Genomic DNA, 19,013 nt, shown 5'->3' with positions numbered 1-19,013 from the left:
GTGGTGATTTAAAGGGCCCAGGGCTCCAGCTGCTGCGGGGAGCCTCGGGCCCTTTAAATCACTGCCGAAGCCCTGCTGCCACTACCCCAGGCTGGCAGAGGTTCTTGCTTGGGATGAAGCAGGCATATCATCCTTTGGAGAAGGCACTTGGTGTGAAATTCATCTCCCTGTGCAAATGGTGTGCACAAAGCCTATGCACATCCACAAAATAAGGCAAAAGTGGGATTTCAGGTGGCATATAGGACTTATGGGGCTTCTCCACAGCAGGTGAATGTCAACCACCGTAGCTACTGTCCAACAATCATTCCATCTCCAGTCCTGAATACAAGCAATTCTCTTGGCAGCAGAATGTTTTGTTCTGGCTCAGAAAAGACCTTTTCTTAAATAAAAAGCTTTAGAAACCATAATTCAAATAATGTGTGTGCTTATCTTCAGCAAACAAAGGGAGCAAACTTTAATAAAAACAAGAAAATTGAAAGAGGTGCTGTTGTCTGCACACACACACACACACACACACACACATTCTGTACAAACTAGCAGCCAGCTTATTTTGTCTCACTTTGAACTCGAACAGCGTGAGTTTGAAAGTTTTGACTCCAACTCTAATGTTATTGGGTTCGCAATCTTCTTAGAAAGAAGGAGAGAGAATAAAATACAATCAAACATACAGATTGAAAACCACAGAGGGACTGTGAAAAAAGGAACCAAGGGAAAGGGAAAAGAGGAAATTCTAAGGAAAAAAAAACAGATATAGAGTGTATATTGTTAATAGGGCACCCACGAAGCTAGGTTAGATTTTTGGGGAGGTTATGATGTCCCTTATACATAACACAGCTTTTTGTAGCTAGTCTTAACAAAAACAACTAAATAATCTTGAGTGAAAAAAACAGAGAGAGAGAGAGACAGAAGTAGCTTATTTCTCTCTCACACACACCATTTACTTATACACATGTACTTATACTGTAGAACACCAGAGTTACAAACTGACCACAAACCACATTTGGAACCAGAAGTACGTAATCAGGCAGCAGCAGAGAAAAAGAAAAAGCAAATACAGGACAGTACTGTGTTAAACGTTAACTACTAAAAAATAAAGGGAAAGCAGCATTTTTCTTCTGCATAGTAAAGTTTAAAAGCTGTATTAAGTCAATGTTCAGTTGTAAACTTTTGAAAGAACAGCCATAATGTTTTGTTCAGAGTTACGAACATTTCAGCGTTACACAAAATCTCCATTCCTGAGGCGTTCATAACTCTCAGGTTCTACTGTATATTATATTGCGTGATCTTTAAGGAATGTATACCACCTCTTAACTGCTGATATATGCTTCTGCGTTACTGAAGCTTACCTCTTGTACTTGGGAAGGAATTGTTAAGCTGTTCCATCACCTCCTCCAGCCCTGTGCTTGTGTCCTGGGGAGGGCTGAGCAGGTCATCCTCACCTGAAAAACAAATACAAACCATGGCATTTACATCACTGCAAAAACATCTGGTAAACAGATCACTATGGTATTTCTCCCCTCCCCCCAGCCCCCACCATGTACCTTACGGAGGCAGGACACTTGAAATAAATCCTCCTGGCTAATATCCAGTCTAAATTTTAAGGGGTAATTTTGTCACCAAATATTAAATGCTTTCCATTTTAATGAAGCTGTGTAAAATCAGGCAAATCTGCATCTTAAACTTTAATTCATTAAAAGAATGCCAGGATTACTTGATCTGGGGGAAATGTCTGCTAAGAGGAGGGAGTTCATATAAATGATGATCCTTGTTTCAGTTTTCCTCATTCCATTACTGGTACCAATTTTTGCTGTTGTGAGCAGTGCTGTTTGAGCAGCTCTCTAATGGTGCTGGCTTCATGTTAGGAATGCTTTGCCTAGCAGAGTAAATCTGCATCAACATTAATATTTCTGACAGTTTAATTGCATCAGATTGGTGCTCCAGGAACACTCAATTGTACTGTGAAAGGTTTTAAAAAAACAGTTCAAACAAAGCAAAATCCATATGTCCCTTTGAATGATTTCTATAATCTGATTATAAGGCAGAAGCTTACTGGGAAGTTCAGCACCCTTCATCTTTACAGGTATTTTTACATTTTCTGATGTTTTCACATAACCAAATGCCATCTGCCCAATTGTACAGGAAAGGGTAATTTTGCTTAGTTTTTAATCTGAAGCCTAATAGCAGTAAAGTGCTTAAAAAGCAGAGTTTCTAAAGGAGAATACACCTGGAGGGTTATCTAGGAGAGTGAGATTCTCTCTTATTTGTCTAATCCCCCATTAAGACACAAAAGCTGCGTTGCCATCTGTAATAACCCAAGCAGAGATGCATCAGCATTTTGAAAATTATTTGAGCCTTTGTCCCATTTCACAGTCCTCTATTATTAGTGTAGAATACACCTGGCATCTTACCTCATTGGACTTGAAAAAGCAATGCCACCTAAAGAATATTAATGCTACCACCCCCCGTCCTCCCATTTTTGATACTCCATGTCAGTGAAATCTCTACTACAAGTACACAGCAAAATCCAAGTCTTGTAGCTCTGCTTCTGTCAGGCTTAGTATGCATCTTGGCTTTGGACCAGAAGGCTGTGGATTCAAGGCTTGTGGCAGGAATTATTTTCATACAAAATGTTGCCCCATTAGAGGTGTTGTCCTTTAAAAACTTAAGAAAACCAGAGTCACTTTTCCAGCCTCTGATGGATGTCAAGGTGGAAATTCAGAGCCAGATTTTGCCACTACTCAGGCTAAATACCTGAATCAGCCTGGATAAAGAAGGCAGAATCTGGCCCTAAAGATTCAAATATATATTTTCAAACAATAGGGAATAATCCTATTATGTTCTGGCCAACATTAATCACCTGAGTAAGGACAGACACTAATATCCAAAGTGGTATTGTTAAGCACAGATACAAGTTTAGCTGTATATGCCCTCAAGGTCAATATACGTTTATTTACGATGTATTCACTGCTCTTATCTTAATGCTAAGTGCATTAGAAAACACTACCTAAAATTTACTTTTAACTTGTAGTTAAATATAGTTTAAATTGTATTTAAATAATTGTATTTAAATAAAATAATGAAACCGGACATCATACAAGCAGCCCCCAACAACAGCTAAAAGACTTCAAATGTATTGTAACAGTGAAAAGTGCTGCACGTTAGCATGGCTAAAAAGATCCCATGTAATCTTTGTTCCAGGGTCAGGGCCGGCTCTGGCTTTTTTGCCACCCCAGGCAAAAAAAAGCCTCCCGCCGCCCCTGGCCCTCCTCCCGGCAGGGAGCGCGGCAGGGGAGGGTGCTGAGCCCGGCCGCGGGCCGCTCTCCCCAACCGGCCGTAGCGCCGGGGGGAGGGCAGCGGGCCCACTGCGGCTCCACTGGCGGCTGGAGCACCGAGAGGGGGGCGGAGAGCCCGGCCGGGGCTCCACTCTCCCCGGTGGCCAGAGCGCCGGGGGGAGGGCGGCGAGCCCGCCGCGGCTCCGCTCTCCCCGACTGCCAGAGTGCCTGGGGAAGGGCGGCAAGCCCAGTCGCGGCCCCGCTCTCGGGCCGGAGCGCCATGCCGCCCCCCGCCAGGTGCCGCCCCAAGCACATGCTTGGTAGGCTGGTGCCTGGAGCCGTCCCTGTCCAGGGTTCTGGAATGCTGCTTCACTGTGAAGTCTCATTATGATTACACTGAAATCGATTACACATCTTACTGTCCTTTTCATTTTTGTCTCAGAAAACTAATTTAGGTCTAACAAATTATGTTAAATGGGAGTCATCTTTAGCAGGATGCACAATGAGAATCCATTTACTGTATGTTTGGCCTAACTAATGACACAACAAAGATCTATACATCTGTTAATAAGAAGGCTGGTAACTGCTGACTTTCAAGTTTTGCATCCATATGTTTAAGTAATAGATTTTATGGAAAAAGGGAAAACACATAGAAAGAAGTAATTAAATGGTCATGAAATGATTAAGCTCATCACAATTCAGTTCTTCAGAACACTAATCTAAATCATATTAGTATGTCCATAACAAATTTTGAATATAGTGCAGGGTAACTAAAGTGAGAAGCAAACAAGCAATTTCAGTAATAACACCCCCTGCCCCTGCCACACAGACACCTTTGCTTATTACTGTACTTTCCTCTCACCCCTAGTATTTAACTTTAAGATCACTTTAGCACTACACATTCTCTCAAAGGTACATTACTCCACACTGGTTATTGTAGGAGATCCCTACATCCCTACATTTTGCCCCAATCATGCATATGATGATGGTAGCATTACCACTCACAAGGCAGCAGATGTTCAATATAGGGTAAATCTGTCACCTCCATTTAATTTAAGACTGACAACAAGTTCTGTAAACCCACACCCACCTCTGCGTCTGAACTAAATATGTTTTACAGTGTGATAGAGGAAAACATTAATTCCCCCAATTTAAAAAAAAAAGAAAAATCAGCTTACTGCATTTTAGTTATCTGTACAAATCAGAATATTTCCAATAGCCTTAAAATTGTTTCTTTTGTGAAGCTATTGGTACTTTGAAGTCATCAAATTAAACCAGCTTATTGTAAGAATACATTGCTAGACAATTATTGCTTTACTTAAAATAATTCCCTGTTACTGGGTGTGACCTGGAGAGACAGACCCCCTCACCCCCTTAGAAACCTGTCAGGGCTCCATGTGAAAGGCTGATGACTGCCTGGCAAAATAGGTATGCATATAAGCAGTCGATTCTTTTCAAGATATGTTTTCTCTGTAATACTTTTGTTCTGAATAAATAATACTTTGCTTTACGAAGGGTCATTGGTTAACCCTGTCGCAACCCTTGGGAAAGAACAGGATAGCAGGTGCTGAACTAAACTCAGCTTTGCTCAGGTGATCACAGTTAATTGCAGAAATCTGCATCCTTAATCTCCATTTTGGAGGGTGTGGATTGCAGGATCCTGTCCCGAGGAAGGTGATGACTAGAGGCCTGAAGCCTAAGTGGCGTATCCTCAAGGAGGCCATGAAGGGTCCAAGGTGCAGTTACCTCAGGAACCACGACACTGGGCAATAAATATCTATCAGATAGGAAACTACAGCAGAAGCGTTACCAAAAACAAAAATATCAACCATTATTCACTGAAGACTATTGCTGAATAAACCTTTCTCCACAACCAATCTGTGATTTATCATCATAAATATATTTATAAAAGCTACCAGGTGGGTGCTGCCTGTCAGTGGCCTATCACTCAGTTCTATTTATCTGAGCAATGATACATTAAAATAAGATCACATCAATTAACCATGTGGGATGGTTGATCATTTTTTTAAATCACTTAGTCATAAGTAAGACTGGGTCTGTGTAAATCAGATTAGATCAAATTTATTAGCTTAGAGGTTATCTGAACAGCTTGCTTTAGCTTTTTTTTGGTACCTGTTTTTCAAATACAAGCCCTGATGGAGCTTTCTGTTTGATGTCAAAATATCTGTGACACTGCACCATGGTTAAATACAAAAGCCTACATCATGATATACAATGGAGAAATAGCCAACTAAAGTCAATGCCCATTGCAAATGCCCACTGTTTGTATTAACAACTGAATAAAATCTTTACTATCCTTAGCTAATTTTGTGGTGTCCTATACTGTAAAATATAAATATAAATCTCTCGTGACAGTTTGAACGTGGTCATCTTACCCATGGTTTCTGAAGTCTGGCTGCCGACTACGCGGAGAAGCATTGGCTGACTGCTGTCTGACCTCTGTAAAGAGGTAGAAGGAGAAGACAGTGTTGTACCATTCACCTTGGAATCTGCCTGGGGCTGAGATATCAGAATAAAACACAGTGGTTATTCACAGCTGAGCACATTTGAGCAAATTTTTATATTTCCATATTTTGTATATATTCCACAATGGTTACACAGCAATTTTGTTCACTACATTTCAATGGGCTAAGGATCCAAATTCCAAATTAAAAAAGCTACTGCACTGCATTCACACACCAGTGATCTTATCTTACCACTTGCAATCTACAGTAAGATCAAGTTCCTCTCTCTGACTACACTTCACAGATATCACTTCTTGATGTGCTACAGTTATTGATAACATTTCAAACTCTGCTTTGGAAAAATCATTCTTTAGGGCTCCAAAGAAAAAGCCTAAGGACTTACCTGTTCCAGCAGCTGCCTCAGCCGGTGCAGCTGTGACTCCAGCTGTTTGTTGTGATCCTCCAGAATCTGCATCCTGGCTTCCAGGCGGCCCTTGTGCTGTCGAAGCAGCTTGGCTTCTGCAATGAGCTCAGCATCACGAGGACTTTGGGGGGAGATGGGCATCATCTCAGGGGGGGATGGCAGTGGAGAAAGTCCTTTGTTATCATGTTGTTGCTTCAGTCGGTCATATTCAGCCTGCAGGTTTCTGTTAATGTCAAAAAAAGGAAAGCCTTACCGTTACAAAGTAGAATAGTACAGCCTACGCTATAGCCATCCTCCGGCTATAGCAGTCAGAATGCACATCACACATATAACTATTAGGAATAGGCACACAGTTTGGGATTTAAGCCCATCCAAACCACCTGCCTTCGAGTCTGCTGAAACTAATCTACAAAGTTTGAGTTTGGTTTGACAGAGGTAAGGTACCAACTTGTACAGGTTTTCACACGGGGATGTCAGGATGTTGCCCTGAAACACAGATATCATTGTCAGGTCTCTGGTTCATAAGAGTTCTGAACTCCCTTCCCAGAGCATGGGTGGCAGGTGAAGGGTGACTGCTCGAGAAGCCCCTCCCAAAGCATAAGCAGGAGGTGTGGTTCAGCTTCCAGTTTGCTGAACTTTGTAGTTAACAGCAGACAATGAACCATTTGCTCATTTCTAAAAAGTGTGAGAACTGTGAAATGTGAATGCTACTATTTGATCACAGAATACACGGTATATACAATACTAGTAATGCACTTATATAGCATTTTGCCTATTCAAAGCACTGTGCAAACACTAATTCATTTTCACACCAGCGCAGTGAAGGATGTAGGCAAGAATTATTCTAATTTACAGATCAAAAAACTGAGACGGAGAGAGTGACGTAGCAAGCCTGTGGCAGAACTTGGATTTGAAGTCCCCACTTGCAACTTTGTGCTCATTCACCACATCAGACCAAACTGCCTCCCTTATATTTACCATAAACTAGATTTTCAAACCAACTGTTAGAATGGGAAATTGAGTAACAGAGAAACAGGCAATGAGCTGACCTGTTAAATTAGACTTAAATTTTGTTAATGTTTTAATAGCTGGGCTATATACAGCATTCTCTGAATGCCACATTTCTACCATCACTTTACTACTCTGTTAATCCTGCATTGGGCTAACTGTTCTTCTAGTCAGTCTCTTGAATAAAACACTCCATAGGATTAATATCAGATGTGAGGCCAAAGAGCATCATGCTGAAGGAATTCTACTGAGCACTCGAAACAAGAACATTTCCCTGGTGAGTAGTTACTTAGTTTTCTTTTTAAGATCACCCTCTGTATGTTCTGCAGAATAGAGGAGGTGAAAAGCTAAAAACCTAGTTATGGACAATGCAGTCCATCTTACAACCAAAGAAATAAAATTTCGTAGCAGCAATCTTCACACAAAGGGGAAGCATAACAAACTGTATTGGGATTTTACTGCTATAATGTCCCTTTAGTACTTCCCAGAGTGAAAAATGGTACCACAGGCTACAGACCTCATAACTGCTTACTTGACAAAAGTAGTGGCCTAGATTTTCTTATTTTTTAAAACTCTTTATTATATGCCCTGATACAGATAGAGTAGAAGCTGTGAAAACAGAGACCTTTTTCTTATTCTGCCAGTGAACCCAATTTCACATTTACATTCTGATCTAGAGGCTTAAAAACACCTCAGAAACCCTACTGTAAGATTTATTAAACTGGGGAATGCTTAGAAAGATATAGAAGTACGTCCACACTACATGAACGGTTCGGGGTCGGGGTGGGGGGCTGTATGTGGCTGTAACATGAGACAAGATTCTACAACATGAAGATTAGCAGTGCTAAAGGAGCTGGACATCTTGCCTGCTCCAAGCAGGAGGAGAGGACCTACACTTGCTCTTAAGTCAAACATGTTATGTATAATTTCACATGGACAAGAAAGTGATGAGAAGTTACTTACTGGTAACTGTTGTTCTTTAAAAATGTTTCATCTGCATAGTCACACTTGGGGTATTGGTGCTGTCTCGGGATGAGCCGTGGCATTTTCTAGAGAACAATGCCCACTGAGGACATTCACCCTCCTCTACCCCCCAGTCCTTCCCTTGCAGAGGATTCTGAGTATGAAAGGGGGAATGGCTGCACCCACCCTTCAGTTCCTCCCCAAAATTTTGGGATTCTTTCTCTGCTAAAGGGGGAAGGTGTGCAGTGAGAATTTACAGACACACTCAAAGAACAGCAGGTACTGGTAAGTAAACTCTCTCTTTGAGCTTCCCACTAGAATGCAGGACACCACCCAGGAAGGCTAAAGAGTTCTAGATGAACAGATGCAAAACTGCCACATCAGCTCTGGATGGGAGGTCATGAGAGCGTTAGAAGTGATCACAATTTCTCTCCCTAAGATCAGACCTTTGCAAGGGAAGCATTTTTGCTTCAAGCACATATAGAGCTTCCAGAAATAGCTTTTCAAATTCTGTGGAAAAGACAGAAGGCCTGCAATGAATGCTGTCTTTGGGATAGTTGAATATCTTTTGATATATCCAGATGAATGAACACCCGGTGAGTCATAACAATGGTGTAAAAGCGACTTGGGAAATATAGACAGATTAGTGGCCTATATGAGGTGGAAACAGAGATTATGACACCGATGATACCATATTTCCCATATGGCCTACAGTTAACAGAGGATTGGTCATTTGGCCTGTTTCTCACTAAGTCCACAGGCTGTAGCTATGGCTATGAGGAATGCCCTTTTCCTAGATAGCAGACCTGAAAAGGTCAATCAAGTGCACTCTAAAGACTCAGAAATCTATTTTCTTTAAATCTTATGACTTTGGGGGATCTGAGTCATGATTTTTCAATTCTCGGGGTCTCAATATTAAATCTGCCAATGACCAGATCTGCCAGGTTTAGTGCTGGTTTATGTTGGTTGAGTGAAGCAATAGAGCCCCAAAATATCAGAGAAATGTGGCTACAGTGTTTTGATGCTGTCAAAACCCTCTTGAGCCTTTGCTATGAAAGGTAAAGAAAAGCTAGGAATGGAAAGTTAAATTAGGAAGAAATGAAGAAAAAGGTGTCTGCCACCAAAGGATTAAGAAGTGGGTGATATTTACATTTTAGCTAACATGGCACAATATTACCTCTGTGCAGAGGACCATCACAAGGCCTGAGCACCATTTATGACCACCAGAGGGAACAGGGGAAATTCATCCTGTACAAAGGTACTGCACAGTTATTTCACAGCACCTTTATCTTTTTAAAATCTTCTTTATATATCTTCTTCCCCTCTGTAGCGGGGTGGTCACCCCGCTCTTGCCTGGAAGGCTTTGAAGCAGCCCGGGAGAGGGCTGTGGCAGAGAAAAGCTGGGCTGATGGGGAAAGCAGCCACAGCTGTAGCCAGTGCAATCAGGGCCCAACTGGCCCTTATAAGAGGGCAGTGGGCCAGAAGCAAGGAGAGTCTCCTCTAGCTGTAGAGGGAGACAGGCCTGGCTGCTGGGGAGCTAGAGAAGGTACCTGGAGTGGAGCAGGACTGGGGGAAATCTATGGGAGTTGGGGAGTTCTGGCCTGGAAACCCCCCAGGCTGTGGCCTAGTGGAAGGCCAATTAAGTACTGGGGTTGCAGGGGTCAGCCCACAGGTAGGCAGAGGCAGCAGGTCTAAACCCAACCTTGCCTCTGATGAGCTTTTACACTGAAGTCCGCCCCAGTGAGCAGGGGCTAGATGATGACTGGCAGTAGCCCACGACTGAGGCAAGGTGGGGATAGAGGGTTGGGGGTTCCCCTGGGTGAGGAGACCCTGAGACTGTGGGGGTATTGCCAGGGGGCAGCACCCCAAAGACAAGGGGCACTGGGTCCTGGGAGGGACATGGGGGGCCAACGGCAGCGGGACACTGGCCTGCAGAGGGCGCTCCGGAGGCTGGACGAGCTAATTCCCTGCGAGACCAGCAGGAGGCGCTGCAGGGGTGAGTCCCACATCGCTACACTCTCTCACCCATCTTTCTAGGGGAAATATACTATCCAATTGGTTATTTTTAAGAAAAATCTGTCTCCTCCAGGCGTCTATGGCAGAAAATGTACACAACCCTCTCTCATGTAATGGCTAATGCAAAATAAAGTAACCCTGAAGAGTTATTTTGAAATACATGCTGATAAAAAGAACACAGTACATTGTATACAAAGAAGAGTTATACAACACTGTTTACAGAACTTGTAATAAGTAACCCTCTAATCACAAAATGAAGTGACCCATATTTTCCTTTGAAGTTTTATCTTTATAAAGATTCTGCATAGCAGGCTAAACACAATAGCGCTGATTCATGATTGCATCAAAAGCATGAATGGGCCTATATTTATACCATTTTGTTCTAACATCTCTCACATATCTAGCAGAAAATGAGAGAGAGAACATATGCAGGAGATTGAATAGAAAAGCTTAATAAAACTGACACTCTAACGGCAGGTTTCTCAGCTTCACTTTTGCCTCTTTATGTGGGTGTATCATGTATATGCAACTATGATAACAGCTGGAAAGTACATCTCACCTGTTTTCTTCCTCCAGATCTGCTAGGATTCTCTCTAGCTCACCTCTTTCTTCACTCTCCAGGGAAATCAGAATCTGGGCAGGACTGCGAGGCTGGCTCAGCGGGGATTCCTGGTTCAAACTTTGGCAGTAGTGCTGGATTAACAAATGTTCATCATCTCTAGAAAAACACAGCAAAAACCCAAAAAGCTGCTTTCTTCATCTTCATTTTTATCTTTGTGATTATTGATAGAAGGCAACTCATAGAAAAATCTCTTCACTCTTGAAGAAATTCAGCTGGATTCATTGCAAGGAGCAGGGGATTAGTGTACTTGTAGTGAAATTTGCTCAAGTGATTACATTAATTCACTACGTGCCTTCCCTCATGCTCCATATGCTTGGGATCCACCTTTGCCTCCCTCTTCTTCCTCAGGTGTTTCAAGCAAAGCTCTGGTGCAGCTGAGAATCTTGGCCCCCATGTTTCACCTTGCTTCCATCCAGTGCTTAACCTGACTTGCTCACACTTGCATTAAAGAATCACCACCTTGTGCTACCTGCTATGCCACTGCATAAAAACTTGTGGAAGCAAGGCCAAAACATTTATTTTTACTCATAGTCCTTTATATCCATTCTTCTTATACCTAGCCCTTTTTCTATTTATACTCTCCTTCCTTCCCCTTTTCCTTTTAGTTTATTGTAGAGTTTAGTTTTACTAATATTTTTATTGAATATTATAGGGGTTTTTTTGTACTGCATACACCTTATTGTTTTATGGTTGGAGTTAATGAAGTTTTAGGTATCCAATTTTAAGAAAAAATTTAAAGATTTTATTTTCAATAATTTTAATCTAGAGATTTATGCCAAATTCAGTGGTTCATTGGAATTGCACTGATCATGTCAGTGGCCAGCCAGGCCAGTTCACTTTCTTATAAAGTTTTTCTGACACACAAATTATGTTCACATTTACACATGCAGCCAGAGTGTTAATTTTCCTTTTTAAAATGTTTTAATATATAAAACCAGTTTTATTATGGATGCAGTTTCATGTTGGGTACATGAAACTTTTCAGACATATAAAGCAAAAAGTTCCCTACACAAACAAATTACAAATCTACAAGCCCAATTCTGCACATCTTGCGTATTCCCAAATTTCACTGAGTTCTGGACATTTAATAAAAAAAAATGGGGGGGGGGGGGGGGACGCTATGCTAAACTGATATCAGCAATAATCGTACAAGACCATAGTGGGCTGGGGTTTTGGAAGAATGGACACCACAGTAAGCAACGGGAAGGGGGGTGTCTTGTTTTTCAAATAAGTCATATTGAGAAATCATTTTGTATAGTTTGTTTATTTCATGTTTAACTCGGCATTTATAGTGTATCTACTGTAGTTACTTTTCAAAAATTCAAAAATATTGCTGCTTTAAATTTTATTCCTCAAAACACTAGTAAAGCTATTTTTTAGCCTATAAGAGTGCTAAACGATTTAGGTCATACTAAAATTATTTGAGGTAATAAAAGCATCTGAAAAACTTGTGACTTCAAAACAGGCAATCCCTTTTTTTAAAAACAGAAAATTAAAAAAAAATCATTAGCTCCTACATTTAGAACTTTCATGCAACATTCCAGCCTTGAGCTGATCCACACAACTAAGTTACAAATCTGGGGAGAGAGAAGAATTAACAGAGGCTAAAGTTGACAAAGGAGAAAAATCTTTTATTAAAGATGTGTTTACTTGATGTATTTGATAGCATTTTGTGTAGAGTCAGATTCATGGTTTACCCAGTTAGATACTTAAGGTAAAATATTCAAAAGCCCTTTAGGGCTTGTCTACACTTCGGGCTAAATCGGCACTGCTGCGATTGATGCAGTGGTTTTGATTTAGCAGGTGTGATAAAGAAAAGCTAAGTCGATGGCAGAGCGACTCCACCTCCCCAAGAGGCAGAAGGTAAGTCGGCAGGAGAGTGTCTCCGCTTGACATAGTGTAGCTAAGTCGACCTAAGTTACGTCAACTTCAGTTATGTAACTGAAGTAGCGTAACTTAGGTCAACTTACAGTGTTTCCGTAGACCAGTCCTAACTGATTTAACAACCCAGATCCCATTTTCAGAAGTGACTTGAGTACTTCAGAGCAGAAGACCAGTTACATTTAGGCTCCTAAGTACCTGAATCTACACTGGACACAGGGCTTAGGTGTATTTGAAATCTGTAACCTTTAATCAGTTTCCCCCCTTTTGTTTGTGTGTATATTTCACAGAGCAACAGGATGCAGAAAATCATAGAGCCCTTACCTACCTCCCCCCCCCCCCCCCCCCCCCCCCACAAGGAAAATGTGATCACAAAAGCACAAAATTTGCATAAGTGTCAGGTGCAGATTATGAAACTACTTTTAACAAAATTGACTAGATTTCAAACTAGCTGGATCCTTGGTCCTTTAAGTATAAAGCAATATAAAGACTATTTGTCAATGCATTTTTCCACATCCTGTCCAATCAAGGCTTTTGACTTTTAATATTTAATAACTAGCATGAGCTCATGCTGCCATTGCTTGCAGTAGAATTTAATTATTTGTAGACTGACTCTTTTTTAGTATGGCCCTGATGACCCCTCAAAAGGCTGCACTGACATTTTTAGCATCCAACATTTTTATCCACTTTTAAGTTTAAAGTTCACAGGAAAAAGGAAAACTTCAAACTACCAAGTAATACTTCATTTATGAGATACGCTCTGTCAGAGATTTATTTCAATGTATTATGTGAAATTTGTGCTGAAGACATAACATTGGACTACTTTTAAGTGTGATGACATTTCATCATCAGCTGCATATGAGCAGCTTTGAGTTATACATCATAAATCCTGGCTTTGATATATATGGTGGTGGGCCATGAGAAGTCCATAACCAAACATACCACAATGAGATCACACAACAGTCAGATGTGAACAAGAAAATGTTGTGAACTCCGTATTATTGGTACTTTATTGCAAGGTGCAGGGCTGGCTCTAGGCACCAGCAAACCAAGCACGTGCTTGGGGTAGCATAATTGTAAGGGCGGCATTCCAGGGGCAGCAGTTGCGCTCTCAGAGGTTTTTTTGTTGCTTGGGGTGGCAAAAAACCCTACAGCCGGCCCTGGCAAGGTGCCAAGCCTTCACAAGCAAATGCACATCAGAAATATTCATAGAGATAGTATACTTACATGCTCTCATTAGGAGAAATACTGTCATTTAGGTAAGATCCATTGCTGTTCTCCATTTCTGCTAGCCTGTGGAAAAATTGAAAGATTCAATAAAACCCATAAGTCTCATTGCAGATTTTTCTGGCTCTAACTTTCCTGAAAACTGTAAAATATATAACATTTTGGTGACACAGTAGTCAACATATTAGAGACCCTAAATTTGGAAATCCGGACAACTTTTCACTTGCTGCTAGTTAACAAATGTGATTGCAAGCAGCTGTCACAAGTAACTCCTTATTCATTATCAATGATCTATCTAAATTAATCTCTAAGTTACGTACAAATCCTCCTGGTTAAGCAGATTCTACTATGAAAGAAAGGCCTTAAGATGCCACAGGCTTCCACAAATTGTTCCATAACTGGCAATGTCATCACCAGAGCTGAAGTGACTTGTATGTTTCTAGTTTGTATGTAACATATAATTTAGAAAACATCTAGCTTGATCTGATTTATTTTTCATTTGAGTATGTATTTTACACAGTATCTACCCCTGAAAATTCCCCTGCTTGGGGGGGGGGGGGGGAGAGGAGGGGGAAAGAGGAGGGGAGAGGGGGAATCACTTTGCGTTGCAGATCTGAGCATTTACCCAAATGTTTGGTTCTTAAGATAAGAGTACTATGAAAAGTCCTCTTAAAACTTGGTAAGTGAACTACAGCAGTGGTATATTATCATCCCCCTCCAAAACAAAGAAAGACACCTTTCCAAGTATTTCATAAGCTCAATTCTTTAGTTTTACAATGTTGGCTAAATGTATCATTTGAGACTCATGTATTGGTAGTTAAAAATTTTGGAAGGCTCTGCATTATACAGTAATACCAAGAATTCTAATTAAAATAAAACCCTATGTAAGCAGAACGCATAACTTAATAAAAACCCACACAGAACTTAAAGGCCAGTTTTAACCAAGCACATGCTTTGGGTTTACCTATGTTAAGTGGCTCTTATTTACTCGCCAATCATTGCATAGTAGTCTGGCATGCAAGTTAATTGGTAGGTGGTTAGCAGTAGTTAGAAGGTGATGTATACTATCCACTCTAATTACGTTCAATTATTAAAAACCCTTATAATGATGGCTTCTCTTTTGTAGTGTATTTTTTTTTAATGGTTGTTTCAAGAAAGATTTGCCTAGTGTCCAGCTGGTCTCATACCTGCTAGCATAATGCTCAATGCGTGAATGAGTATCATCATGTGAAAGCTGAGGGGACGAGGCAGGCCTATAAGGCAGAAAACACTGATTAATCACAAATACCCCTTAAAAAGATAAAAATACACTTTGGTATGTTTATGCCCTTATGTTGCCATGGCTCATGGCTTCCATGGTTTATCCAATGTTTAATAAACAGCAAGCTATACTTGTAACCCATGATTTGTGTGCTTCCTTGATCCATCAGAGTAGAAGGTTTTGTGGCAGCATACAAAAGGGACTCAGTTCATTCAGGAGTTTTTCCTTGAACTTGATTTTTTATGATCCATAAGCAAGAAGACGAAGCTGTTCCATGAGAGGTTTCTTGCAAAAGGACGTATAGATGAACTTTCTTCCCAATTTGCCAACCTCCTTCATTCACCACACTATTTCTCCTACTCTCCAGACCCACTGTCCAAACCTTTGTGAAAAGTGTTTTGTTTCTCTCCCTTCCTGTTCTGAGATGTGTTTCTAGTCCAATAGTAGAAGTCTCATTAAAAAAAAGAAAGAAAGTAAAAAAGAGCTTCAAACACCTGCATCCATGCCCAATCAGGAAGTTACCTCATGAGATATACAATGTTAAGTGTTGAGCCTAGTCAATATACTTGAATAGGCAACTGCAAGAATTAGGGCCAGTGTTTTGGTGAAGGTCCTCTTCCCAGTTTCACTATGACCACAGTGTGGTATTAGGGGAACTGTAATGTTGGACCTCTCCACTTTTGATAGTTACAAAATGAACTCCTGTCCACATTTGTGAACTGAAGACCCATGTGACTTTTCAAAAGAATAAGTTTGGTGTAGCCTTAGGGCTGCTCTACAATTGAAAGTTGTGCCTGTAGTCCCATGTCAATTACAGATGCAATGTTTTAGTGATAGGGTAATATTGGTATAAAGGTGCCTTATACCGGCATAACTTATTCTCCTTCCCAAATGGAAATAACTATTCTAATATAAAGCATCTTTATACTAGTATAACAGCATCTACACTAGGGAATTGTACCAGTAATTATACTGTTACATGTAAAGTGTAACTTTCTAGTCTAAACAAGGCCTTAGAATCTTAGGAAAAAATAGCCAAATTCCAATTTGTATACCTAAATTCCTTTTTTTTTTTAAATAGTTTTGGTAGATAAAATGCTTTCACTTATTAGTTTCAAACTGTTATGCAGTGTTACTGGTACTGCCCAAGAGAGACAGTGTTCAACTCCAGAATAGTTGCATTTCAGTGGCAGATGAAACAATTCTTATATTACAGGTGATAATGGTACGTAATGCTATTGTATTAGGGGCGTGATGATCCTACAAAGCATTTACTATAGGATGATTATACATTTCTGATCATCTTCCAGTTTTTAAAGCAGTTTGCAAAGTGCTTTAGAAAAATAGGCTTCTTCTGAATTCACAGAGCTATATATTGCATACACCTCTACCGTGATATAACGCTTCCTCGGGAGCCAAAAAATCTTACCGCGTTATAGTTGAAACCGCGTTATATTCAACTTGCTTTGATCCACAGCTCCGCCCCCCTGGAGCACTGCTTTACCGTGTTATATCCGAATTTGTGTTATATCGGGTCGCGTTATATCGGGGTAGAGGTGTATTTAGAAGACATTGTTAATGCTTTTTCTCACAGATTGGTAAAGCTTTTTCTATGAGATACTATAGGTCAATTATCATGAATCACATTTTTCTGAGACAAGGTTTGGCATTGCCAAGCCCACATTTATGCACCATGCTTTTAGACATCACCATACGCAAATCAGTGGATAAATATTCAATGTACTACATTGAAGTATTCAATACTACCTCCCTAAGATATTCATGGAAGATATCCTAATTTGCATGGAACTACTTTAAAACTGGAGGTAACTCAGAAGAGTGTAGATCAGGGCACTTTCAAAATCTGTGCTAGTAGGCATTTATTATTAATAATAACTAAGATTTTGCTATTTAGCTGATATCTCCCAATTTCTATATTTTTGACATTCAGAGCCTGACTGCATCTTCTGATGCCCCATCATCAGAAATTAAATTGCATCTTTAAAGGAGAGCAGGGATTGCTTCCTGAGCATCTTGAACTAACATACCTTGGGATAATGACATTGAAACTTGAGCATAAATCTGAAATATATATTTTACTATTACAAGAGGGGGAAATAGAATGTCAAAATAATTTCGCAAAATAAATAAAAAAAATAACTGGCATAGTCCAAAATGCTATTATTTCTCATTTTAAGCAACCTCCCCCCTCAAAAAGATTTAATGCATCACAAAGCCACTGTTTCTGACCATTTTTTCCTTCATAAACTAGGTTCTGCTACCAGCTCCATTCCACTCCTCAAAATGTTTTAAAGATTTCTCTGGAAACTCCTGAAATAGGGCTTTGTTTTGTGTGTGCAGTATTACCAAAACAACCCAACCCAGCCTCAATTCCTTCCTTCCTATTATTATTATTTTAAGAGAACATTGCAATTTTGTTTAAAGGCAACACAGTATTGGACAACTTGTTAAAACTGGCTATGTGGACATGCCAACTACAGGCAGAAGACACCTGAATGAGTCCATGAGTAAGTTAGATTTAGCAGCTGCATAGAAATTTATCATCTTTGGTTCAGAAGTAATCAAGACATACATAGTCAGTTTGAATAGCAAATGAATGAACTGGTAGTAAGGCTAAAGGACATGGCAAATATTTAACAGAGGCAAACATTTTTTAAGAAAACATCATTGATAAATTTTTCAGAGCGGTGTCTGCAGTAATAATCCTGAGTCTTCTACTAAAGCCAAGTACGAGTTGAGTAGCTAAGACATTGTGTTATAATGCCTTTACCCTCTTGGGTAATGATACATAGCAATGTGTTTTGAAATTAACTATTCAGCTCCTCAGGTCAAGGTTTCTTGACAGTTTGTCTTTCTTCCGCAGGACAGAAGCGACTTTGTCTGTACAAAGTGCAAGCTGGTCTCCATATTGGAGGAGAAGGTTCGAGGGCTGGAGAAACAAGTATCGACTCTGCGTTGCATAAGGGAAAATGAAGATTTCCTGGACAGACATCAGGAGATGCTTCTACGGCCACAATGTTCTGAAGATTCAGAGCAGGCGCAGCAGGGACAGAAGGATTGTGAGGAGGTTTGGCAGCATGTGACCTCCAGAAGGAGAAAGAGGAGCGTCCATGCACCAGCAATGGAGATACAGGTGAGCAATCGTTTCCATGTTCTCTCTACAGGTGCTAATGCGGAGAGTGGACTAGATGGCCCATCTGAGGGAAGGGAGCAGAAGGAGACTCCACCGATTGGAAGGCAAAAGATGCACTGTCCTAGGGATGGGGGTTCCACGACCACCACTCCCAAGAGGAGGAGGAGGGTGGTGGTGGTCGGGGACTCCCTCCTCAGGGGGACTGAGTCATCTATCTGCCGCCCTGACCGGGAAAACCGAGAGGTCTGCTGCTTGCCAGGAGCTAGGATACACGATGTGACGGAGAGACTGCCGAGACTCATCAAGCCCTCGGATCGCTACCCCTTCCTGCTTCTCCACGTGGGCACCAATGATACTGCCAAGAATGACCTTGAGCGGATCACTGCAGACTACGTGGCTCTGGGAAGAAGGATAAAGGAGTTTGAGGCGCAAGTGGTGTTCTCGTCCATCCTCCCTGTGCAAGGAAAAGGCCGGGGTAGAGACCGTCGAATCGTGGAAGTCAACGAATGGCTACGCAGGTGGTGTCGGAGAGAAGGCTTTGGATTCTTCGACCATGGGATGGTGTTCCAAGAAGAAGGAGTGCTAGGCAGAGACGGGCTCCACCTAACGAAGAAAGGGAAGAGCATCTTCGCCAGCAGGCTGGCTAACCTAGTGAGGAGGGCTTTAAACTAGGTTCACCGGGGGAAGGAGACCAAAGCCCTGAGGTAAGTGGGGAAATGG

General features: G+C 41.1%; 1 protein-coding gene across 15 annotated transcripts in view; it reads right to left on the bottom strand.

Annotated features, from left to right (window-relative positions):
* Positions 1 to 19,013, bottom strand: part of DMD (dystrophin) — a 1,855,422-nt gene that overhangs the window by 19,436 nt on the left and 1,816,973 nt on the right. For 14 of the 15 annotated variants that reach the window (XM_034754682.1, XM_034754655.1, XM_034754648.1 and 11 more), the window contains 6 exons: positions 15,066 to 15,131; positions 13,879 to 13,944; positions 10,708 to 10,866; positions 6,141 to 6,384; positions 5,669 to 5,792; positions 1,347 to 1,439 (listed from right to left, as the gene is read on the bottom strand). In XM_034754682.1, the coding sequence (XP_034610573.1) occupies positions 1,347 to 1,439; positions 5,669 to 5,792; positions 6,141 to 6,384; positions 10,708 to 10,866; positions 13,879 to 13,944; positions 15,066 to 15,131 (752 nt within the window). The remainder of the gene's footprint in view (positions 1 to 1,346; positions 1,440 to 5,668; positions 5,793 to 6,140; positions 6,385 to 10,707; positions 10,867 to 13,878; positions 13,945 to 15,065; positions 15,132 to 19,013) is intronic. The other variant, XM_034754674.1, reaches the window with a different exon arrangement.

Source organism: Trachemys scripta, chromosome 1 (genome assembly GCF_013100865.1).
Source record: "Trachemys scripta elegans isolate TJP31775 chromosome 1, CAS_Tse_1.0, whole genome shotgun sequence".
Lineage (NCBI taxonomy): Eukaryota > Metazoa > Chordata > Testudines > Emydidae > Trachemys > Trachemys scripta.
This window is presented reverse-complemented; position numbering and strand designations above follow the sequence as displayed.